Source organism: Ursus americanus, chromosome 10 (genome assembly GCF_024610735.1).
Source record: "Ursus americanus isolate L20-20 chromosome 10, mUrsAme1.1.p, whole genome shotgun sequence".
Classification (NCBI taxonomy): domain Eukaryota; kingdom Metazoa; phylum Chordata; class Mammalia; order Carnivora; family Ursidae; genus Ursus; species Ursus americanus.
In genome coordinates, this window is record NC_142136.1 from 66,995,635 (window position 1) to 67,021,566 (window position 25,932).

A 25,932-nucleotide genomic window follows, 5' to 3' on the forward strand; every position below is an offset into this window, starting at 1 on the left:
CACAGTAAGCACTCTAAACTTTAGCTAATATTATTACTTGCTGTATATATAGATTTAAGCATAAAATGCATACATTATCCAGGGAAAATAATTTCAGTGTTCTCTATTTAGGAGTATTTCAAATCAAAGACAGAGATAAACTATAAAATACTAGATATGAAGTTGAAAATGTAAATTTGGAATCTGTGTGCTAGTAACTAACTACACTACCAGCAGCTCCGAACCCTGGGTAGCTCCTATAATTCTTGTTACTCCCATGAACTGTAGCTCTGAAGGTCCTCCTCACAATTTCCCCTCACTCAGTCCCCTCCAAATCATCATCTCCCAGCTGTCGTCCTCCCAGCCCCTCAGGCTCGTGAGCAATTTATACAGGATGAAACCTCACCTTACATCGTAACTCAACCATCCATTTTTCATAGAAGCCACCATTTCCTTAATATTTGACCATCAAAGTAGGAAAACACCAAAATGCATGGTAATGCACAAAGTCATTTTACCTCAATGGTATTTTTCATTTTGAGGAATCTCTCTTGAAAATGGCCCTCCTTTGGACTGGCAGAAAACCTGGAAAAATCTCCGGCAAATAAAGTAGGAATTCCTGATTTGGCTTCTGGTCGCCACTGGAGGTTGCTTGCAGCAATTAATGTGTAAGGTTTAATAATGTCCTCATTAAGATCGGTCCAAAACTTTATTGCCAATAAATTATGGCATTCATCTGACAAATAGACCAAAGGAGCAAGACCTAAAGAAACAAAACACCCCACTTCATTATATATGTTAGATAAATTTTAAAAATGCAAGGAACTTCTAATATGCCCATTTGTATTGTTATGCTAATGGAAAAACAGATCAAAATAACCTAATTTAGAGAAAGCTCAGAATTTCCAAAATAACCTGTTGCTTATCGTGCTAAAATTTTAGTGCCAATATGACAACATATTCCATTACTGAGGCCATGGGGAAGCAGGTATACACCGCTGGTGGGAATCCAAATTTGTGCAATCCTCTGGAGAAAAAAACTGGTAGAACCTAGCAAAGTGATGCACGCTTACCTTTCCACCCAGCAACGCCACTTCTAGTACTCTATTCTGAAGATGTACTGAACAAGATTATGAAAATACTGTGTACGAGCTTAATCACTGAAACACTGTTGGTAGGTAATTCTGAACGACTTAAAGCTGCCTGTGTTACAGGAGAGCAGGAGGACAAGGTATGGCACATTCAGACAATGCTGTACTATGCAGCTCTACGAAAGAACGAGAAAATGCTCTGAAAACACAACAGTCTAAAATCTCTGGGATGAAGCAAAATCTATTCTAAAGAGGGAAGTTTATAGCAATACAGGCCTACTTCAAGAAACAAGAAAAATCCCTCATAAACAATCTAACCTTACACCTAAAGGTAATAGAAGAACAAACAAAACCCAAAGCCAGTAGAAGGAAAGAAATTATAAAGATTACGGCAGAAATAAATGAAACTTAAAAAAACAAAAAATGAAACCAGAAGCTAGAGCTTTGAAAAGATAAACACAATTGATAAACTAGACTAAAACCAGACTCATTAAAAAAAAAAAAGAGAGAGAAAGGACTCAAAATCACAAACAAAGGAGAAATAATAACTGACACCACAGAAATACAAAGGATTATAAGAGAACATTATGAAAAATTATATGCCAACAAATTAGACAACCTAGAAGAAATGCATAAATTCTTGGAAACATGCAATTTTTTTTAAAAGATTTTATTTTTTGAGAGAGGGAGAGAGAGAGAGAGAGAGCCTGAGCATGAGCAGGGGGAAGGGCAGAGGGAGAGGGAGAAGCAGGCTCCCCACTGAGCAAGGAGCCCAATGTGGGACTCGATTCTAGGACCCTGGGATCATGACCTGAGCTGAATGCAGATGCTTAACCGACTGAGCCACCCAGGCACCCCTGAAACATGTAACCTTCTAAAACTGAATCAGGAAGAAACAGAAAATTTGAACAGACTTATTACCAGCAATGAAAGTGAATCAGTAATCAAAAAATTCCCAATAAACAAAATAAACAAAAGTCTATGACCAAATGGCTTCACAGGTGAGTTCTACCAAACATTTAAATAGGAATAATTACCTCTTCTTCTCAAACTACTCAAAAAAATAGAAGAGGAAGGAGAACTTCCAAATTCATTCTATGATGACAGCATTACTCTGATGAACACAGATGTAAAAATACTCAGCAAAATATTAGGAAACTGAATCCAACAATACATTAAAAAAATCATTCACCACAATCAAATGGGATTTATTCTGGGATGCAAGGGTGTTTCAGTATTCACAGATCAATCTCTGTGATACATCACATCAATAAGAGAAAGGATAAAAACCACATGATCGTCTCGAAAAAGGATCTGACAAAGTACAACATACATTCATGATAAAATCCTCAACAAAGTAAGGTTAGAGGGAACATATCTCGACATAATAAAGGCCACATATGAAAAACATATAGCTAACATCATATTCACTAGTGAGAAACTGAGACCTTTTTCCCTAAGGTCAGGAACAAGACAAGGATGCCCACTTTCACCACTTTTATTCAACACAGTACTGGAAGTCCTAGCTGCAGTAATCAGATCAAAATTAAAAAAAAAAAAAGAGAGAGAGAGAGAGAAAATACATCTAAATTGGTCAGGAAGAAGTACAACTTTCACTATTTGCAGATGACATGATACTATATAGAAAACCATAAAGACTCCACCAAAAAACTATGAGAACTGATAAATGAATTCAGTCAAGTTGCAGGATATAAAATTAATACACAGAGATCTACTGCATTTCTATGAACTAATAATGAAGTAGCAGAAAAAGAAATTGAGAAATCCCATTTACAATTGCACTGGAAATAACAGAATACATAGGAATTAAAAAAAATGAAAAAACCTCTCTATGAACTGATACTGTTAAGCGAAAAAAGAAAAGCACACCAAAAAAAGACTAAAAGTTTGTTACCCTTCATGTAAGAGGTTGCTATAAGAAAATATATACATGCATCTTTCCACTTGTACAGAACAAACACAGGAAGAATAAACCAGAAACTAGAGATAAGGTGTGGGTAGAAAGAAGGGGAGGAACAGCACTGGGGTAGAAGGGATGAGAGACACTGACACTTCTTGGAGTGTCTTTGTGCAGCTGACTCTTAGAACCACAATATTTCACATTCCCTTCACGTATCCCACAAACAAACAGATAAACCCAACCAAACAGGAAGAAATCCAAAATGGAACACAAACACATTTCCTAGCTCTTTCTATCTGGAAGAGCCTAAAAGCAATGGTACCTCTGTAGTAATGAGTACATAGTCTAGCAAGCAAATTTTGGCTGTAAACACCATTTCCTTAAAAAAAAAAAAAATCCAGGGTTCCTTGGAGAAGCAATTGATTCAATTTGACTGGGGCAAGGAACATACAACATGAACCTGGAATATCTTATGATGCCAAAAAGTAAAGAGGTGCTCAAAAAACTACAGGAGTCAACCTGAAAAAACTCCTAATGGCCAAAACTGAAACAATCGGAGCAACAAAATAATGCAGGTATTGAATTTTAACCCACAGAATAAAATACACATTCATTAGTCCATTCTGATATAAATCAATAAGGAAGTAAATTTGGGGAAAAGAGGCAGCTCTTCCTTACAGTGGAATTCCAATGAATTCCAATAAATGGAGAAGAAAAGAGGAACTCATTAGGCAAATACTATAATAAAAACTGTTGCAAACAAAATCAGCTGATGGATGCTAAAATTACTTGGTGAAAGTCTGAGGTGAAATAAGACTTGGACAGTCTCAAAGAATCTGCTCCAAGGTTAAGATGGCAGACACCACCTTAACCAAACGATCAAGCCACTCCCAGTAATAAGCAATATCAACTTCATTAACCCCTTGATACGAGAGGACAGGCTCAACACTGTTTCTGTGGTAATTGTGCCAAACCTGTACAAGCTTATTCCAATCATGCCATAACATCAGACAAACCCAAATTGAGGGAAATGCTACAAAATAATTGATTAATCTATTAGAAAGAGTCAAGATCATGAAAAACAAGAGAAGACTGAGGAATTATTAAAGGCTGGAGGAGAATAAGGAGAAATGATGATGGAATGAAAGTGCGATCCTGGAACAGAGAAAGGAAAATAGCATGACAAACTTCCAATTCAATTACATCTGTAGTGCAGGATGCTGACATCAGGGGAAGCTAGGTGAGAGATATTTGGAAAGTCTGTATTATTTTTGCAACTTTTCTGAAGGTCTGAAATTATTCAAAATAAAAAGTAAAATAATTTCAATGCCAAAAATGGGGGGGACCACTGAATAACCCAGGACAGAACTAAGGCACTAGCCATTCAATCCTACTATTTAGAATTCCTTGTCTCTGTTACTGTAAGAATTACATTTCCCTTTATAAATGACAGGAGTGGATTCCATTCTAGGATAATGATTTGTTTATTCTATTGCAAATGATGGTAATTCCTTTTCTTTCAATTTTATAAGTAGATTTATTTAATGGATTTTAATCTTAAATATTAAATATTGCTTTTAGAGAAATTATATTTCCCCAGCATGTTCAATTTTCTAATTTTGGAATTTGCCTCTAATTATATTCAAAACTTGATTACAGCTTTTCTATCAAATGCCCTTCTTTAAACTATGTGTCTTTCAGGACACCACGGTGGCACAGTCGGTTAAGCATCTGACTTGATTTCAGCTCAGGTCATGATCTCAATGTTGTGAGACTAAGTCCCGCACTGGGCTCCACGATGAGCATGGAGCCTGCTTAAGATTCTCTCTTTCCTTCTCTGCCTTTCCCCCCCTGCTCTCTCTCTAAAAATAAACGAACAGTGTTTTTCCCCAATTATAAAATACACGTTTAGTGAAAAACATTTAGAAAATGCAAAATATAAAAATAAGCTTCCAGGATCATTGACTCACTTCATTTTTTTCCTAGAGGTTTCATAGCTAAATCAAATTGTATAGGTGAAAAATAACAGAAACTTATTTCTCTAATTACCATACATATTGTACAAATGGTAACAACTGGAAGAATTTTTTAAAGTAACACTTTTAGAATGTTGGCACTAAAAAAATCATGAAAATAAAAGGATAAGAAGAAAATTATTTTGCAGGTTTGTAGTCTGGGACTGCTCTGAACTTACAAAGAATTCACTGTACCTTTTAAATTCTTTTTAGAAAATTTCACAGGAAGGATAAAGCACATAGCAGTGTATAAAGTTACATTCACAAATTTTCCCAACAGAGATGTTGTGGTGTGGGCGCAGAGCCCCTCCACCTTCAGGACCCAGGCATCCTCCAGCCTGCGCTTTCAGGGGGCGCTGGTTATTGACAGGTCCCACCTGAGCTCCTTCCCAGGCTCGCCCTCAGCTGACAGGCCAGGCCGCTCTCTGGAGGGAGCATGCATGCAGGGACTGGCCCCTTGCCTCAGGCTGGCATGACTCCGAGGGCCATGCCAGCTGCAGAATCCCCACGGACCTTTGCTGCAGCTGCACTGCAGCTCCCCCTCTGCCCAGCCTGGCAGCCACTGCTCCCTCAGGTGCTGCTCCTGAGGGCACTTTCCATGAAATCTGAATGTTTCCCAGGGAAAATGACCTAAGAAGCGAATTCAATTAATTTAATAATTTATTAAAATTTATTATAATTAAATTTAAGAATTTAATTAATTCACTATATACCAGTTTTTTTGTAATATAATAACAAATCAGACTGAATACTAGAAGTCCCTACTTTAAGCCCAATTCTCAAATGGTTGGGTTTGGTTTGGTCTTGTCAGTGGGAAGTATAAGAAAGAACACATAAACATCAGAGCCTGGAAGTATGGGTTCCAATCCTTTACATAACTGTGACCTTGGGCAGGTTACTTAACCTCTCTGAGCTCCAGTCTCCCCATCTGTAAAGTGGGATGATAATCGCAAATGAACAGTGTTACTATGAGGACTTTATGAAGTTGTATGGACCTGAGTTTTCAACAATTACCCGCTTCCCCACCCAGCCCTGCCCCATTTTGTTAGAAGTGGGGACAGAAAGAAACTAAAACAGAGTCCCTGTGTTTGAAGAGATCACAGTATCATTGGTGGGGAGGAGGTTCAGGAATGTGGGGACAGGACCCTGGGCCATGAGATGCATGCTGAAACAGCCAAACACATGACTCGCGCGGCAGCTGAGCAGGGAAGCTCGGACTCCTGCACAGGCGTCTGGCTGGGGGTGGGGGCAGGGGGGAGGGAGCATGTAAGCGGTCTAAGGCATGGCAACCTTTCTACGATTCTTCAGGAAGGGAGGATAAAGGGCACTGTAAGCAGTGAGCACAGATTTAAAGGTAGGAAGTGCTAAATGTTATATGTAGTGGGTCAGGCACACAAAGTCGCAAGAGTTTAGCTGAGGTGTGTGGGGTGGTGGTTTAAGGCGGGCAGCAGAAGAGTTTTTCAGGCATATGAAGGAGTGTGGGTTTCGTTTTCTAAGGGGTAGGAGCCACTGAAGATTTTAAACCAGGAGACATCATGATCAGATTTGGGCGTTAGATAACTAGTACTTCAGGCTTAAGGTGGCTCTTTCAAGCTTTCTATACCAGGATTTTCTTCCTCTAACATTTAACATCAAACTAAATAAAAACAGAAAGAAATGTTCACCAAAAACACAAATGAGGGATACCTTGATATATAATTCAAAAGTTAGTGATGAAGGAAAGAAAGAAAATTGTGCATAAGGCAAGGCACAGAAAGGCTCAGCTTCTAATTCCTTTCCCCAAACTGGTGAAATGACATGAAACTTGAGAATTTCATTACCCTTAAACCTAAAGGAAAGGAAATGGCCGGTGTCTCCTTGCCTTCTTTCTAGCTTCTGATCAGAAATAATGAAAATGGCTGCAGGGAAAGCAGGTGACTAGGACTGACTGACAGAAGTGACCAAGGTATTAATGGGTTGAACTGTGTCCCCCCAAGATGCTCAAGTCCTAACCCTCAGTACCTGTGAATGTGGCCTAAATATTTGGAAAGAAGGTCTTAGCCGATGTAATCAAGTTAAGATGAAGTCATGACAGGGGGTCCGACCCAGAGTCCTTATAAAAAGGGGAACTTTGGACACAGACACGTACGTGGGGAGAACGCCATGAAGATGAAGACGGAGACCGGGGTGATGCACCTCTAAGCCAAGGGAGAGCGAAGATGCTGGCAAACCGTCAGAAGCTAGGAGCAAGGCACTGAACAGGGTCCCCTCACAGCCGCAGAAGGAGCCAACTCGGCCAACACCCTGATTTTGGGCTTCTGCTCTCCAGAACTGTGAGACAGTACATTTTGGTTGTTCAAGCCCCCCTGGTTTGTGGTACTTTGTTATGGCAGCACAGCAAATGAATACACAGGGTGACTCACTCAACTAGGGAAAACGATGTAGAAGAGAGAGAGTATCTTCCAGGGATACACGATGTATAGTGGAAAGAAACTCAAGTACTCAGCCATCATGCTAAGAGCGGAAGACAATGATTTTGGATATGGCAGAAAGTCAAGAACCACCTTTTCCTCTGCACACACCTCACCTCCTCACCACTATCTGCTCCGCCCGGGGCCCTGAGAAGTGATCTCAGGTCAGTCTCCACAAGCAGCCAGGCTCCCAGGTCCTGCTGTGGGGTTGTCTCCAGAAAGCTCTGCACACTGCCTCCTTTCACAGCATCTACTTCTCCCTGTCTCTTGGAACACCTCCCCTGGACAAATCTCCACTATCCTCAACCATTCCTGTAACTGCTGTCTTTACCGGCTTGCTGTAACTGAAACCTGGCTCTCCTCGGATGCCACAGCTGCCCCTGCAGACCTCTTGTGCTCCTGGCAGTCAAGCTGGGGTGGCCGTCTTCCCTGCTCCTTGCCTGCTGCTGCTCCCTGCCCTCTAAAAACATTCGCCCTCATTACTGGACCCTTCCCATCAGTACACCATCTCATCACTATGCTATTAGTTTTTTCATTGGAAAAAACATTCTCTTGAACCCAATTCTCCTCCTTGTGAGTGCTCCATTTCCCTTCTTTGCCTAAAGCACGATCTTCTTGAAATGCCCGCATTTGCTGTGTGCCTGCCTTTCCTTCCGTCCAGAGTCCTCTCTGGTGCTGAAGCCAGCAGCCCCTTCCTGGCCCTCACCTCACTGCCTCAGCTATCAAATACCATGTGAGACTGAATCACTCTCACCTCTCTGGGATTCTTCTTCCTTCTGGGCTTTCAGTGCAGCTCACTCTCCTAAGTACTCCTGCCAGTGGCTCCTCCTGTTTCGTTTACTGATTCCTTTACATCTCCCTGCCTCAAAGGACCAGAGTTGCTCGCTACTCCCACATCCAGTGACCTCATCCAGTCTCACGGCTTTAACCATCACCTGCATGATGATGGCGTCCCAATTTCTGTCTTTAGCGCAGACCATTCTCCCAGACTCCTGTATATCCAACTGTCAAGTAGAAATCTCTGTTTAGACCAAGTGCCTAAAATGTAACTGACCAAACTGAGCACCCGACCCTCAACACATACCTGTTTTCCTTCCCCTCTCAGTAAAAGGCAATTCTTTTTCCAGGTGCTCAAAGCAAACACCTTGGCATGGACTCCTTGACTCCTCTCTTTACCCGACCTACACTGTCCGCCTCCTTCAAAATACAATCAGAATCTTGCTTACATGTGGAATTTAAACAACAGCAGCAACAACAAAAATAAAAATAAATAAATAAATAAAAACCAGACTCATGGAAAAAGGGATCAGATTTCCTGGTTGGGAAACAAACATGCCCTCTGTGTTGGAGGCAGACACGATTTCCATCCTTCTAAGATTTTCTGCTATTCAAGCGTTCTTGAAGGGAGAGTCTGGACAATGGCTGCTATAAAATGGCACAAACATCACAGAACAGCCTGCCAACACAAGGAGCTAATGGGCCAAGGGGAAACCAGCTAGCAAGGTGGCAGATTTTAATCCAACCATACAGGTCATCACATTAAAGCTGCTCAGATTAAACGAACCAGCTAAAAGACAGGCCCTCAGACTGCATAAGAAAACAAGATCCAACCGTGCTGTCAAAAGCCCAATTTAAATATAAAGATGTTGGGAGATTAAAAATAAGAGTGGGGAAGAGATGTACCATACAAACAAGAACTAACCATAAACAAGTAGGAGGAGCCACACTAAACAAAGCAGGTTTTAGAACAAGGGACATTAGTCCAGATCATGAGGGATCCTGCAGAGAAACTGGAGGTGGAGGCTTGAATGCTCAATAAACTGCAGAGGGAGATTATAATTATTTGTCTAGTAATCATTCCAATGCAATTTCTTTAAAATTAAATAGCACAGAATAGGATGTAAGTTCTTTCCTTGTAAATGCAGAATTGCTTTTCATTAAGATTTAAGGTTAAAACAGGCCTACTTTCAAATCACTAGTCACCAAATTTGCTGATTTGTAACTCCAATTAATTTTAAGGAAGACAAATTTTAAAAAATATTATTTTTCAAAAGCATCCATAAGCAGCTACAATTAAAAACACACTGTGTATTACCTATTTTTTTCACAACAGAAACTACAAATCCTATTAGGTCCACCTCAGAACACGGTGGTTGGAAGTCTGGATCCAATAGTTTGTTGAAGTAAAGGGGCTCCCTTGGCTGATAAACTTGGAATAGGATTTCATCTGAAGCCTGCAAGGAAAAAAAGAATCAGTGTATGCAAATTCTATAAACTAATATGCGTTCATCAAAATTAAAAAACTATAATGAAAAGTTTGTACCGGTAGTTGTTGATACTGGGTTTTCTTTGTTGCTGTTAGCTGTATGTTAGCTTTTTCAGATTTACTTTTAGATTGTGATGCTGCAAGATGATAGATTCTGTATCTCTTTCCTTCTGTTAACAGGGAATATAAATCTGATGATGGACGCCAGATACTCAATGTAACTAGATAAAGAGGAAAAAGACAAAATGGAAGGACTGATAAGCATTACAATTCTTGTAAAACAACTACCGTAACAACAAAGATCCAAGGATGATACCGTTGTTCTGTGGGCAGTGGTAGCCCACTTTTGCTCCTCTGATACACGTTAACTTTATACTTTATCTAGCATTTGAACTCACTTCATTAGTAAGTAGCACTTTAACTTAAAAAATTTACAAACTGACCTGAATCTTTTTCTTTTTTCCCATAGCTTATGATACGCAGCTTCCACACGGTTGTAACGTTCCTTGATAAAATTTGTTCTCCTTGCTCAGCAGATTCCATAGCCTTCCTGAATTCCAACTGGATCTGTGCTTGCTTCTTATCATTCAACAACTGTCTGTGATTATTCAAGGCTCTTAACTGCTCTTCACTAAAATAATCCTATGATCATTTAATATATTAAGGCAAATGATATTAGGATAAAAAGCTAACAAAAAACCTCATCCACTGTAAATGAATCCCTTTAAATGAGGATAAAATACAACAGAATTCAAGTTCACTTTAACAATGTGACAATATAGAAATTGAGACTAATGTACTCAGCTTATCACGTAACAAATATTTTCAGGTGCCTTAAACTGTTCACTTATCTTTGGGACAAATTTCCCGAGGGCCAAGACCACCCCCTACTTATGAATATACTCTAATAATCATAACCACCATCAACGTTATAAATGGCTGACATTTGAGTGCTCCCTGTATCTGAGGAATGGATCTGTGTGTGGTAAATGTATTAATTCATTTAGTCCTCACAATAACCCAGTGAGGTGGGCACTAGTATTGTTTGCATGTTATAGATGATGAAACTGAGGTACAGAGAATAAATAACTTGCAGGGGCGTATAGGGAGAGGTAGTTCGAGAGCTCCCATTCTTAACCGCGGTAGTATAATTTATTAACTCTCTAGAACAGTAGATACTATTGAAAACAGACATGTGCTACATACAAGCACTTCCCTCTGCCTCCACACTTCTCTCCCCATCATTTTAGCAAATTGCTTCATCTCTTGGTTCTCTCACCCAGTACAACAAAAATGAATGAATAAACAAAAAATAAAGTCAAATCAAAGAGGAAACGGAATCCTGACACACAACACACTGGACTGCTGCTGCCTCACACATCTTAATACCCTAACCCATACTAGGAAGGGAAACTATGGGATCTCGGCACCCTGAACAGGTCTTTCTAAATATGCAGACAATGTTTAGTTTAAACACAAAGTCCCCCAACATTCAACATGGTTACTGAAAACAAACCCTTTGGGCAGGATCTTTTAGAAATGGATGGCTCTTTTTCCCTCCAAGAATTGCAGTGAAAACTGTACCTAAGTGAAATCTCTAGAATAGTGTACTCTCAGGACCTAGTGAGAGCCCCTCACAGGACTTCCCTTGACAGAGGTGGTGGGGAGGCCCCAGAGAGAAATCACCTGTCCAGCTACAGAGTGGCAGGACTGGGTCTACCACTTAGTCTTCCAACTCTCATTCTGCCCCCTTACTTCCTCCTTTAAATAAATTCCATAAAAGGAAACGAGACTAAATAATATTTTGTTAAATTTTGTGATGAAATTAAAACTATCTTCATGATGACTCATAGAAAGCATAGCTTCAATAAGAGGCAAATCATTTTTCAGGAAAGCATAATAAAGTCTTAGCTTACAGACTTACAGCAAGTATACTCACAGGCTTTAAACCTGGACTCACTCCTCACAGGGAGAATCCGAGTTGTCACATTGGGAATATGAAGAATTCTATTCAGAAAAGCACTGCTTACTCTCCTAAGGGAGTTCTATTTTGTAGTCCCGCTAGTTAAGAAAGCTAAGGCTATCTACTAGATTTACTGTCATCGAATAAATGAGATTAATCAATAAACAATAATTTTTCTCAAATTCCCCCTCCTCCTATGTAGCAAATTAATTCTAGAATTTGCATAACTGGATACCCAGGTGTCTAAAAATTCAGGAGACAGCTTACCTTAATATACAAAGAGATGTTCCAATATTAGTAACTAACATTGATGTGGAACTTTACAATAGCATACTTTAATATACAGTATCTAATTTGATCTTGAAACAACTGATTTATGCCCATTTTATAGCTATTTTATGCCCAGTTGGCTAATAAATGCCATAGCCATAATTCTAACACAGTTTAGTGCTTCTCACACTTTTCCACCAAAATACCCGTAAGGTAGAAGATCAGGAAATAAACTCTAGGTAGGATCTGAGAGAGAAGTGAGCATACGGAAACTGAGACAATGCTTTGAATATACTTGTAGTACCTTCAACATAAACATATTTTGTCTGTATTTTAAACCACATTTATTTAATATATAAAATTATTTAATCCTTCTCTCCTCCATTTGGTATAGAATTGTAAATGTACCGCACTGGTCTGGCACATTACTGAGGACCCCAGAAATGCACACATCCTCTTTGAGAAACACACCATTTCAACACAGCACTTGCCCTAATGGCCAGAAGACTGACTACAGCATCCCACCGTAAAGGAGGAAGATTAAGACTCACTGGATGCCCTGTTACTCTCTCACCTCCAGGTAATTCGGGTCTGGTGCATTCGTCACTGCTTCATAAAGCTCTGCACCATCTTGCAGAGCACAGACTTGCTGTCTTGTTAAAGCACATGATGGTATATATCGTTTTGTTGTATTTTCTAGGAAAAAAGCATCATTAGTTAGCCAAACTACAAATTTAAGAGCATTGAAAGCTAGAGAAACAAGCAAAAAGTACCCAAAGAAGGGAAGCTAAAAAGCAAAACACAATTTATCTGCTAAAGGTTTTCTAGGAAAATTTCAAACTAGTGTACTCACGTTTTAAAAAACTGTCAACAGAAAGCTTAGAGTAATTTGTACGTTAAGTAAGTGGTTTCATGATTTACTTGATCATGAAAACTGCATGAGCTGGTGAATCGAATATGGAGAGTGCAATTTTTCTGCAGATTTATATAGAACAGGAAGTTGAAAATCATGAAGAAATGCAGAACATAAAATTTTCAGCAAAAAACCCCCATAAATTTCATGTTCTTTATGATAAAAATACTAATATTTTTTTAATTATTAAAATTGCTGCCACAGGGGAAAAAAGATCTAGCTCCAGGAGTAATAACATAAACCAACAACTACAACAACGAAAATACAAAAGTTATATAAAGAAGGTAAGGATATTGAAGAAAGAAAATGATAAATGGCTTGGGGAAAATTTGTGAGTGTTTATCCTTCCATTTTATTGAATATATTTTACATATAACATTGTGTAAATTTAAGGTGTCCAATGTGTTACTTTGATACATTTATATACTTAATATGATTACCATTGTATTGATATTTATCACATTAGTACAGTATTGTCTATATTCATTATACTGTGCATTGGATCACCATAGCTTATTTGCTCGTTGTTGTTTTACCCTTAAAAACCATCAATTTTATCCTCCCACCCCTCATCCACTGATAACCACCACTTTATTTTTTTATGAGTTTGATTTAGTTACAGTCTGTATGTAAGTGACATCATACTGTACTTGTCTAGGGGAAAATGATTTGGCAGTTTTTTTCCTTTGCTGCTATTCTTTCTCTAATACCAAAAGAGGATACTATAAACACTTTAGTACTGAAGCTCAAGAGGAAGTTTACTTAAGACTTCTGAAAAGTGCTGTGGCTCAGTGTGTTGAATAAAAAGGTGATAATTTGGGGTCACTTTAATTCTTATCTGTATATCTATGTAATAATATTTAAAAAAAATTTTTTAAATTCAGATACAGAATTAGGAAAGAGAAATCTATTATTCAAAATAAAGAAATTCACTCACAGAGGTTAAATCAGAAGACTCTAAACGTCTTATTAAAAAAAAAAACTTATTCTCATATTAAAAAGAACTTGTAATATACAACTCATTTTACCATCATGCTTTTCAAATTCCCCTTGAATTTTATTGAATAAGACTTCTAGTTTCTTTTGTTGGGCTTCTGCATATTTTGTTGCCTCCTTTTCTTCCTCTCGTTCGTTCCGAAATATGCATAATCCAGATGGGGTCCTCTCCATCCACTGTAATGATGTGTCGAACAAAGATACATGGTAGGGAGGAATCATTCAAATTAATTGTCCCAAAAGGAAGAAATACACAGTAAGCTTCAAGAATGTATCATACCTGTATTGGGTATGCTCTTTGAACAACTACATCAACACAACCAACATTTCCTCCATCACTGAAAAGTGATGACAAGGGGAGAGGAAAAGGTCTAGGATCAGGAGAGAATCCAAGTTTGGCATACCAGCGAGCAGGACGAGTACTGTTAGCAGAAATCTGGACAAATTAATGAATAAATCAGTTTATAAGTTTATAAATTCATTCTATTTCAGATGTCATAACATTTTCATTCATTTCTTCCATTCAAACATACTCATTTTCAAAAGCCTCAAGAACATAAGAATGTAGAAAAATTGTACAAAATGAGAACTTTCAAAATATAGTCTCTCAAAAACTGTTTATGCTGTTGTACAGTCTTAATGTAAATATTACTATTAGAAAATTAATAAGAGACTTCAATTTAAACGTGATGGATTAAAACATACTTATTTATTTAGGTTCCCTCAAAAGACCTACAAGGACAAAGAGAACTGGGGAAAGAAGGACAGTGGATGAGACATTAGCAAAATTTTGGAAACTAAAAATTTATTGGACAACTGGTAAATAATGAAGCAGCCTGAGAATGCTTTCAGTTAATAAAAATAACAAACATTTCTAAAGCACTTCTTATGGTGGCTGGGTAGTGTTAAGTGCTTTACGTCTACTAACATTTAATTTTTACAATCCCAAGACTTAATCCCATTTTACAAATGACAAAACTCAAATATAACCTGCCCAACGTTAGTCAGCTGGCAAACTTGTATGGAGCCATTAGGAAACAAAATAATTTAAGGAAATCACTCAGAATTTGAAGGCAACAGGTACCTCTGAGGGAAGGAGCATGAGGTGCAGCTGAAAATAGAAGGAGAGATAATTAAGACCTCAGATTTCATTTCCTATCCCAAGGAGTGCTTCCCTTACACCAAGAAGAACCCAGGACAATGTACTTTCTGAACCACACATCCTGGACTCTGGAACATAAGGCAGAGGCAGCTGTGGGGGTAGGGTGGGGTGGGTTGGGGGTTGTGGGGTGATGCTATACTGAAAACAAAAATGCAATGAAAATCCTTATGCTAAATATAAGTCTCCTTATTAGTTTTTTTACTCTGTTCAGCATTCAGACAGTCACTGATATTTGAGGGTCTCCCAACAAAAAGAAGCAAATCCCTGTCTTATCACTCCATAAGTTGACAAAAGCCCACCTCACACAGAGCTTCTGATCAGCTCATTAGTGCCCCACTCTGGAAGAGGAAAGAACAGCTAACAATCACCAGTTGAAGGAAGTCTCCAACCTGAGAGACCCAAACGAACAAAAGGAGATTATAGGAAAAGAAAAATGCAGCAAGCAAAAAAACCTAAAATAAAACAAAATATTAACAGCTTCAGAAAGATGATAAGATGTTGCATCTATGAAACAAGAACAGGATGAAATTTTTTTTTTTAAAAGATTTTATTTATTTGACAGAGATAGAGACAGCCAGCAAGAGAGGGAACACAAGCAGGGGGAGTGGGAGAGGAAGAAGCAGGCTCATAGTGGAGGAGCCTGACGTGGGGCTCGGTCCCGTAACGCCGGGATCACGCCCTGAGCCGAAGGCAGACGCTTAACCGCTGTGCCACCCAGGCGCCCCAAGAACAGGATGAAATTTAAAAAAGAAACATTTAGGGAATAATAAGGGCCTTGGAGAATGGAAAATTATGCCAATAGGCAGAAGTTCACTGTAGGGACTACAAAATTAGAACTAGAAAGTAGGGGGAGCAAAGACAACAAAATAAATGAGAAAATCAGGAAACCCATCAAAGAGGCCTACTGTCCAAATATCAGGAGTTCAAGAAAATTGAAAAAGAAAAAATGGAGGGGGAAGAAATTATCAAAGAACTACTTCAAGAAAATTTCCTAGAACTCAATGAAGGACATGTTTATAGACTATTTGCCACTGTGTACTCAGGGCCATGATTTTAAAAGACAGGCTAATCCCAAAGTACCTTGCTGGGAAATTTCAGGATACTGCAGACAAACAATCTTCAAAACTTTTTAGAACAGATCATATAGTGAAGGACTGGATTTGAATACCACTGAATTTAGCAGAAGCTATACCAGAAGGAAAAAGATACTAGAGAAAATGTCTTTAAAATTCTGAAGAAATTATTTCCATCTCAAATTTTATATTCAGCCACCTCACAAAAAGTTCAAAGAAAAAAATACAAGCTCCCTCTCTTAAGAAGCCTCTGGGGGTTGCTTGTGTGCCCTTAGAGCTAGGGAATAAATCCATATAGATATGAAATCCAGAAAACAGAAAATCTAGAAATGTAACTGTGCAGCATACACAGAAGGTCCACTTCAGAATGGAGCAGGTGTGTGAAGAGGCCCAAGAGATCTCCACGAAAAAGAAACAGAATTGATAAAGGTATTTTAACATATTGAGATGATTCTTATCTATCTCTTGTGTGGGAATGAATTGGTGATAAGGATACAAAAAATTAAAAACAAAACAAAACAAAAAAGCGAGACGGTTGTTAACTCCAGGGAAAGCAGTAAGTTGTAAAGAAAATGTAAATTAGTATATTATATGCTGTGTTGTGAAAAATATGTTTCAATCATTATAACGTAAAGAGTGAATATAGACTTCACTCCTCAACTTTCATAGCAGGAGGCTAACAGTTAATGTCTAAACTGAGGTAGAAAAGATGACAGGGCAAGTATAAGCAAAAGAAACTGGCAAAGAGATTTGAAGTGGTTGCTCCGCGGCAGGATGGCTTCAGTGACTGCTTTTTGGGGGGGTGGGTAATCATAAGCCTATGTTACATGAGTTTTGAAATTGTGCACATGAACTGATTTGATAAAAACAAAACAAAAAATCGAAAGCTACCACAACTTTGATACTCTAAGCAACATAAAACAATAGTCTGTTTCAGCTTGACTAAAAAGCAACACAATGTAGAGTTAATGACAAAGTATTTCTTTACCTTAAAAATGTTTAATTTATTAAATGCCTTCCTGAAGTAGAGTGACCCAAAATATGACAGAAGTAAATTGTTTCACCTCATAAGTGAATCTGACTGTACAATCTTAGTAATTTCTCATATCAATATTGTAGACTATTCAATATGACAAAATCCTATTATATAGGTTTAAATCTACATAGAGATGAAAGGTACATTTTATTATTATATATTTAAGAATCACTGAAACCTAATTTTCTAATCATACTGGAATAAAGGTCTAATCGAGTAATCAGGGTGGAAGCAGAGCAATACTATGAGAACAAGACGGCACCAAGGGCCGTAAGTACCCACAGTCGCAAATCAAATCCAGTGCGAATTTGCTCCTGCATTATTTTAGTTCAATAAATATCTCTGGGTTTCCCAAAAATAGCACAAAAAATTTAGCAATCTGAGAAATTTGCCACTTACACTCAGCATGTTTTCAAGAAATGGAGCATATTTAATAGGCCTAAGTTTAAAATTTTAAATATGAAACCTCCCTAGAATTTAACTGAATCAGTGACTGATTTTTACCAAGAGTGTGCACTAATTTAATTTACCTTTAACATAAGAGATTCTGGGGCTTCGAGCGGTGTGCACGCATCAGGGGAGCCCACCAGTTCTGCTCCGTGAATAATGATCTTCTGACCCATGGTCAGTCTACCATTCTTTACCAGAGCTGAGAGGGGAGGATCTAACTGGGCCTTAACAGCATACCATCCATCTGTAAGCTCGACAATGCCCCCTTTTTTGGCACCCACACCACTAGTTTTACTGCTGGAAGTTTCAGATATATCTGTGCTTGATGAAATTATTTCAGAAATACAGAGAACAAGTGTTTTTGCAGCCGTGTCATCCCTTTCCATTATCTTTTTTATAGCTGATCTTCTGCTTCTATCAATTTCCACATCATATCTAAAAACAAAAAGAAAAATGCATATTTTAGGAATTGTGAGTCTAGAATTTCATTGTAAAAAGAATAACTGAGAATAAAAATGAAATACCTTTACTGAAGAACTACTGAGGACAGAAGAGAATTTAAAATTTGGTAGCTAGCAATATAGTTTTATACTGTCAAAATATGAATTAAATATTAGAGCTCCCCAAATGGAAAAACGGTTTATTAGCAATCCCTGAACAATGGATCAAATTAGTAATTCCTATTCTTCTCACATGCCAGGAGGCTAAGGGGGGTGGGGGAAGGGGGAAGCAAGAGGAGTAAGAACGTGTGATTTCTCTTAAGGGGGCTTGAGGATGACGAGAGAACTACTGTGTACGACTGAGCAGCAGTGTGGGATGGCGACGGTCACTGACAATGGACTCATGTACCTCTATGACGTGGAAGTCACAGCCTGAGCAGAAGTCTGAACTGTAACACAGTATGTGATTACATAATATAATGCATTGAACTTGCCTGTATTTTAGTTGAAGAAGCACCCTTTCTGGGCTTAGGCATCTATTAGCAAATTCTTTAGGAAAGGCAAATTCCATAGCTGCCAGTTTCCATATAATCCATCTATAGTGATTATACACCCAAACTCTAGAAATAAGATTTGGATCCACACCTGGGGTGTCACAAAGAGCCCTGAACAAATAAAAACACATGTAAGATGATATTAAATTCAATAACCACGACCACTCTTTGCATAAACACTTCATCGTACAAGATCATTTAGTAAGTTTTTAAGTTAGAATATTACATTATATTACTTATATAATTTAGGAAATGATTTGACATGTATCAAAATATACTAATAAACTATTAACATATTAGTCAAAACAATTATTTCAACTGGAAAATGAGATCCTTAATTTAAAACAATTATATTTTAGATTATTTTTCTTAAAAGAGGTTATTTCTAGAAATCATCTAAGAACAACCTTCTCTAGTCCTGGTGCTTTTTAAAGATCTTCTCTCTGCTCAAATCTCTAACTCTTCTTCCTTTCCCATTCTCACTTTGAGTACTAGGGAAATAAATAATCAAGAGAACTTCCAGAAGCTTCCAACCTCATACCTACCAACCCATCAACATCTGGACCCTTACACTTTGCCCCTCCTGCCACACTAGGCCCCACCTTTTCTTGCCTAGTTAAGGACCTTGATCTAGGAGATGCCTCCTCTCTCTCCCCATCATCAATTTCTTTCTTTTCTACTGAACAGTTTCCATCAGTATGGTTTTTTTTTCTTCCTTAAACACAACAAAACGAATACCCTTTACTCCTAGTTCCTTCTCCAGATACTGACCCTTTCTCATCCTATCAATTTACTGACTTATTTTAATTAAGACTAATAACATCCTCTACGTTGCTAAATCCACTGTCAATTCTCAGTCCTCATCTTCCTTCATTCATCAGCAGTGACTGACACGTGGTCATTCTTTATTCCCAGAAGCTCTGTCTTCACTTAGCTTGCAACATACCACGCTATTTGGTTATTCATTTCTAACTTTCAGGTTCCTCTTTCTCAGTCTCTCTGTCATAGTTTTAAATTTCATCTATATGCTGACAATTATGAAATTGATTTCTTTGGCCCATACTTCATCTATAAACTCCAGACTTGCAAATCCAAGTGCCTACTCAACATCTCCTCTTGGATATCTACTAATACCTCAAGCTTCAAATGTCCCATGTGGGGCACCTGGGTGGCTCAGTTGGTTAAGCATCCGACTCTTGATCTCAACTCAGGTCTTGATCTCAGGGTCGTGAGTTCAAGCCCTGTCTACTTAAAAAAAAAAAAAAAAAAAGTCCCAACTGGGAACTCCATTTCTTTTCCATCTTCGATCTTCTCAATTCTCTGTACGTTGCACCCTTCTAGCCGCTAATGGCCAAATGTTTAGAGGTATTCTTACTCTCCTTTTCTCTCACACTCTTCATCCAATCCTTGAGCAAATCCTGATGGTACCACCTTCAAAATATACCCAGAATCCAACTGCTTTTCACCAACCCACTGCTACCTTCTTCGTCTGAGTGGTCTCTCTGCTTCTCTCATCGTCTCTTTCCACAGTCTAATCTGTTCTTTCAAAAACAAGGCAGATCATGTCATTCCTCTGTTTTAAACATTCTTACTCAGGCCAAAAATGATTGCTCAGAGTTAAAGCCAAGCGTCTTACAAAGGTCTGTAAGGCCCCATCTCTCTAACTTCATCTGTTACTACTCCTGTCCTGCCATTCTACTCCAGCTATACTTACTTTCCTCCTGTTCCCCAAATAAACATGCTTCCTGCTTACAGCCAAAGCTTTCCCCACAGGGTCCTATGCTTACTCCCTTGCCCTCCTTCAGGACATTGACCAAATGTCAGGGCCTCAGTGAAGGCTCCTGACTACTTAGCCTATTTTAAAATTGTACCTTTCCTCACCCGAGTCTCCCTGTGCCTTTTCCAGCTTTATCTTCATAGTATTTATCACCTTCTAATATACTATACAACTTGTTTCTTCTTAAAATTTTCCTTCCCCACCCCAGACCCCTCTACTATAATGTATGACTTAAGAGGGCAGAGATTTCGTTTTCTTTTGTTATCCCAAGTACCCAGAAGAGTTATCTGGCACATAGTAGGTCCTCAATAAAAATTTGTTGAATGATCAAAAAAAAAAAAAAACAACTTAAGCTTCAACAATGTTATACCATGCTCACCTGATTACAGGATAATTACTCTTAACTTCTATACTATGCAAGTATAATATATACTTAATACAAGAAAACAATGTAACTGTTCAGTATACTTTTCCACCTAGAATTGATAGCAGATATTTATGGGAGACAAGTCCAAGATGTAAATAACATTCCTGTCTTAAAGTATTCCAAAAACATAACAAACGTTTCAGGAAAAATGTTTTACCAATTTCCCCCAACTATAAATTTTGGAAAGATATATAGAAATAAAAAAAATAAGAGCATTAGAGAAAGGTTTCTCATCTCTTGCCCTTGGCATGGTAATTTCATCCCTGATGAAAAAATTTTAAAATCATAGCAAAATTTTAAATCTTTGTAAAAACATTAGAACTATAAGAGGTTATATAGTTTTTAAACTGTTGATGTTTTAGGGCAGCAAAATTTACTAGTTATTTGGTATAATTGACACTTGAGTATTTCTGCTTAGCTTCTAATATTTATATTTTATATTTATTGAAATATACAATGAAAGGGAATATGACGTAAGTGTATGTTTGCGTGTGTGTGTATCTACGGTAAGGTCCACTCAAACTTATTTCTTATCAGTCCTTATTTTATAAATGCATACGAAAAATACCTCAATTTAAGAAAAACCAATTCATTAAATCCTAGGACAAACCATAATTCACTTTTCAAAAGATTACAACAGAATGCTGGTTGAACCACAATGCACATAATTCACGGTATAAAAATTTGATTTCTAGCCAACTTATTAAGTTTTAAAGAGGTAAGTGAAAAAGAGAGAGAGATGGCGGAATACAGAAAAGTTAACACAATCTCTTTTTGCATAGAGTACCTATAAAATTCTTCCTTTCCAGCCTTTCCATCATTGGAGGGTATGAGCCATCCACCGTCAGCCAACTGTATTCCCTCTCCAGACCATAGTCCTTCCTTACCAAAATAATCCTGAGTGTGAAACTGAAAAGACTCTGCATTTTTGCTGTTAATTTTTACGCAATGTTTGGAAACACCATACATATAGAGCTGCACAAAATAAACGATAGAAAAATTTAATAATGAATGAAAACCAAAATCAAAGAAAAGAGCATGTTTCATAGAATAAAAACAATTATATCAAATCATAATATATCAAGTTGTATATTTGTATATATACACGATTATAATATATCAAAACTGAATTTACAAAATTTTTCATTTAAATATTAAAATATTCACCATCAAAATAGTTAACCTATGTACTAGAAGCTAAACATTTTAATAGAATGTAAATGACTCCTACATTCAGGAGTCTGCTGCACCCTTTTCATTCCTCTTGTGAATTATGCCTCCTGCTACAGCTGCCACAGGAAGTCATTCTGGGATTAAAAAAGTAATTTAATATTTTACAAAATCTCAAATTAAAAAATTCAGAAGGGAAAGAACAGCAAAAAGCATTAAGTATTTTAGGGGATCTGACCTCAGGAGGTCAGATTTGTACACAGGCCGGCCTACTTCCACCCCAGCAGGCCTCATCCCAAAGAATCTTCTCCTTTGTTCGGATGCGACTCTGGAGTCACACTCCTTGCTTTGGAACTGTGTCCAGTAGAGGAAAAACTTACTAGTTAAGGGACTTTGGGGCAGTTACTTAACCCTCCCTATGCTTCAGTCCTCTCATCTGCAAACGGTGAACGAAATGACAGTGCTTTTCCTTTAGATGCTTGTGAAGACTGAGATGTAACCAGCGCAGGCACAGTGCTTCGAAGGGTGACGAGTGCATAAAAAGTACTCAATAAATGTTACCCAGTAACATTATCAGTGTTATGTTCACCTCTCCATTGCCTAAAATTCTAACAGTGCTTTAAGAATCCTTTTTAAAAAAAATGTCAATAGCTCTTAATGGAGTCAGGGCTATGAGTTATTCACACTTTAAATTCAAGTAGACGCCTTTCTTCTAACACCTGAGAGCACTACAGTAATAAAACGAGTACGTTTTGAAGGGGGAAGAGACACAGGCATTGTGGAGCACAGATCCCCTTGGTGGGATAGGGCGGCAGAGGAGGTTGATTAGGAAACAAAATGAGTTCATTCATCCACTCCCACATCCATTTGTTTTCTTTGAACAAAACAATTTGGAGATAATAGTTAATAAAATGAAATTATAGTTAATAAAATGAAATTATACTTGACTCTAGAAGTTAATAGCATTGTGGACAAAAGCATACCTTTTTATGAGAACACGCAGAGGGGACTCGGCCTTCCACCGCTCCTCTCAGAGAGATTCTAGGCACAGTGGAGGTTTTTGCAAGATACAGACTACCTGGCTCTGGAAAAATATGCTGCCTTTGTTTCTTTTTAATCCGCATATCCTGTGTATCTCTGGAATTCTGAAGATTTGTAATTAAATCTATTAAAGAATAAGTTAGCAAAAAATAAGCTTGCATGTAACATTTAAAAAGCACCACCTTTGCTTTATAAAAGTCATATATATCAATTTGCTCTAATTTTCAGGGATAATTTGCTCTAAATCTTCACGGATAAGCAAAGTTTCAACTTGTAAACAATAGATCTATTATTTTTATTTCAAATTTGGAAAAAAATTAGTAGCCTGTTAAATTTATATTCCAGTAACAGCAGTCTTAGATTGTTTGTCTAGTTGCTTTTTTTTTTTTTAAATAAGAAAGTCCACAAGTAGTTACTTTTGAAAGAAAACATTAGAATACTTTAAATCTAATCTTTGGATTTAGGAAAAATCTAAAAGCATTAAAAAAGTTCTGAAATTACTAATCGTCAGAAAGGGGTCAAATCCTCAAGTCATTATTTAAATATGAGGAACATTTAACTGGAAGGCAAAAACGTGTCAACACAAATTTTCACACAATACCTAAAGGTTCTTTTCCATCCTTTGTGAATATTATAGTTGCTGCTTGATTGGAGTTATTTTTCTTAAGCTGATGAATTCCACTGTCATTAATATTTGTTTCGTGATCACCAGGGCCATGTTCATCTATGTTTTTAGGGTTTTGTTTGTTTTCTTCCAAATTAGTATTCTTGCTAATACACTGTTCACCTCTGTGAAAATGTGATTTAGTTTTAAAAGGTGGAACAAAGACTTTCACTGGTTTGCCTGGAGTATTCAAGTGTCTCCTTTTTTCATTTCTTGTGGCAGGAACTGTACAAAATGGCTGCCCTGAAACTGATAAATTGCTTGAAGATTTTTCCAAAGCCCAGTGTTCATAAAAATGAGATTTAGACAAAAATTCTTGACCAGGTGTGGTGAAATTTGGATTCTGCATTTCTTGCCGTTCCTTAGTTGTGCTGCAATGAGGAGAAAATATTTAAGTTTGATTATTTACCAATAAAGGGACATATATGTAAATGTTTTGGAATATGCTTTACCCCCCCCCCCCCCGGCCCCTCAATAAACCTCAACTGCCATATGGCAATCCTACTCGGGCAACTGTTTTGCATTTCATTATGGTTGCCATCCAAGACAATACCACACTTCTCAAGTCTATAACTATTTCTCACACACTGACGTCCAGCCTTTACCAGTTCCTTCATACAACAGAAAAGTCTGTCAAACATGGATCCTGTTTGTCTCCTTTAGTTCTATCACAGTACTGCTTATTTACCTCCTTTACCAGAGAAGAACCTATCCGTCCTCTTCGAACACCCACACCTGCACTCTTGACTCCACCTAATACCTCAGTCTCCTCAGGAACCTTACTCTTTGAATTAGTCCATCTCTCTCCTTTCTCTACCACCTGTTCTTTCTTTCTTTCTTTTTTCTTTCTTTCTTTCTTTCTTTCTTTCTTTCTTTCTTTCTTTCTTTCTCTCTCTCTCTCTCTCTCTCTCTCTCTCTCTCTTTCTCTTTTTCTTTCTTTCTTTTTTTAAAGTGTTCCTTTCATTTAGCCAGAAAGCCATGCCCATCCTGGAAACACTTCTTTCTTAGCCTTATCTCCCCTTTGAACTAATACTCATTGTGACCTACTCTTTGCGGTCAATCTTCCCAAACAGGTAATCTAAACTAGCTATTTTCACTTCCTCAATTTCCACTCATTGAACTCCTGTTTCTCCCACTGTTCTACAGAAATTGTTAACAAAGTTGCTAATGACCTCCCAAGTGCCTACGTACACACACAGCTTTCTGTGTGAACTTATTCTACCTGACCTCTGACAACTGACTTCTTTCGTTCTTAACATTTTCATCACTATTATCTATACCACGATTGTCCCCGTTTCTTTCCTTCTTCCTTCCTTCCTTCCTTCCTTCCTTCCTTCCTTCCTTCCTTCCTTCCTTTTTGCTGATTTTTCCTCTGACTCTTAAAAACATTCCCGTCTTTAAACTTGGATTTCTTCCTTAAACATTTTCCCTGGGTGATATGAGTCATTTCAAATGCTTAATTATCATCTAATAAAAATGTTAATCTGTATCTTCATGCCCGACTTTCCCCCAGGTTTTATTCTTACACTTTGAACTTCGGTTTTTTTTTGGTTTTTATTTTTTTACACTTTGAACTTCGTGTAGCACCATATACATCACATCTACCTTGATGTTCCATACTCATCTCAAACTCAGCATGTCCAAAATTAAATTTACCACCTTCCCTATTAGCATACCTGTTCTTCCTCATATTTGATATTTTGTTGAAAATCCCATACTTCCTTTTACCCAAACCTGAACCCCTGGAACTTAAAGTTACATTTATTCAGTCATCTAGCCATCACATATTTTATTTTTATTTATTTATTTTTTAAGTAGACTCCACACCCAGCGTGGAGCCCAACATGGGGCTTGAACTCACGACCCTGAGATTAAGATCTGAGCTGAGATCAAGAGTTGGACACTTAATGGACTGAGTGATCCAGGAGCTCCTAGCCATCAAATATTTAATGAGTTCCTACTACGTGTGCTAGACTGTTTTGGCTGGAGGATATAATGGGAACAAGACAAAATCACAGAGCTTATATTCTAGTGGAGGGAAACAAACAAATAAATATTGGTATTAAATGCTATAGGGAAATTTAAAAGCAGGGTAAGGGGGACAGGGAGTGTCCCGCAGAATTAAATAAATATTTTATACAGGTTGGTGAGGAAGACATTATCGATAAGGTGACATTTGCCAGAGCCCTGAAGGAAGCGAGAGATAAAGCCATGTGGGTATTTGGGAAAAGAGTGCTACAGGCAGAGTGAACTTCATGAGGCAGGCGAGGCACA

General features: G+C 37.8%; 1 protein-coding gene across 1 annotated transcript in view; it reads right to left on the bottom strand.

The window, feature by feature from the left end:
* BRCA2 (BRCA2 DNA repair associated) overlaps nt 1–25,932 on the bottom strand; it is a 59,487-nt gene that overhangs the window by 3,584 nt on the left and 29,971 nt on the right. The window contains exons 14-25 of the mRNA XM_045796995.2: nt 23,596–24,029; nt 22,937–23,118; nt 21,571–21,758; nt 18,520–18,690; nt 17,666–18,020; nt 14,145–14,300; nt 13,897–14,041; nt 12,530–12,651; nt 10,166–10,364; nt 9,780–9,943; nt 9,552–9,690; nt 498–742 (exon numbers count right to left, since the gene is read on the bottom strand). Of these exons, the coding sequence (XP_045652951.2) occupies nt 498–742; nt 9,552–9,690; nt 9,780–9,943; nt 10,166–10,364; nt 12,530–12,651; nt 13,897–14,041; nt 14,145–14,300; nt 17,666–18,020; nt 18,520–18,690; nt 21,571–21,758; nt 22,937–23,118; nt 23,596–24,029 (2,500 nt within the window). The remainder of the gene's footprint in view (nt 1–497; nt 743–9,551; nt 9,691–9,779; nt 9,944–10,165; nt 10,365–12,529; nt 12,652–13,896; nt 14,042–14,144; nt 14,301–17,665; nt 18,021–18,519; nt 18,691–21,570; nt 21,759–22,936; nt 23,119–23,595; nt 24,030–25,932) is intronic.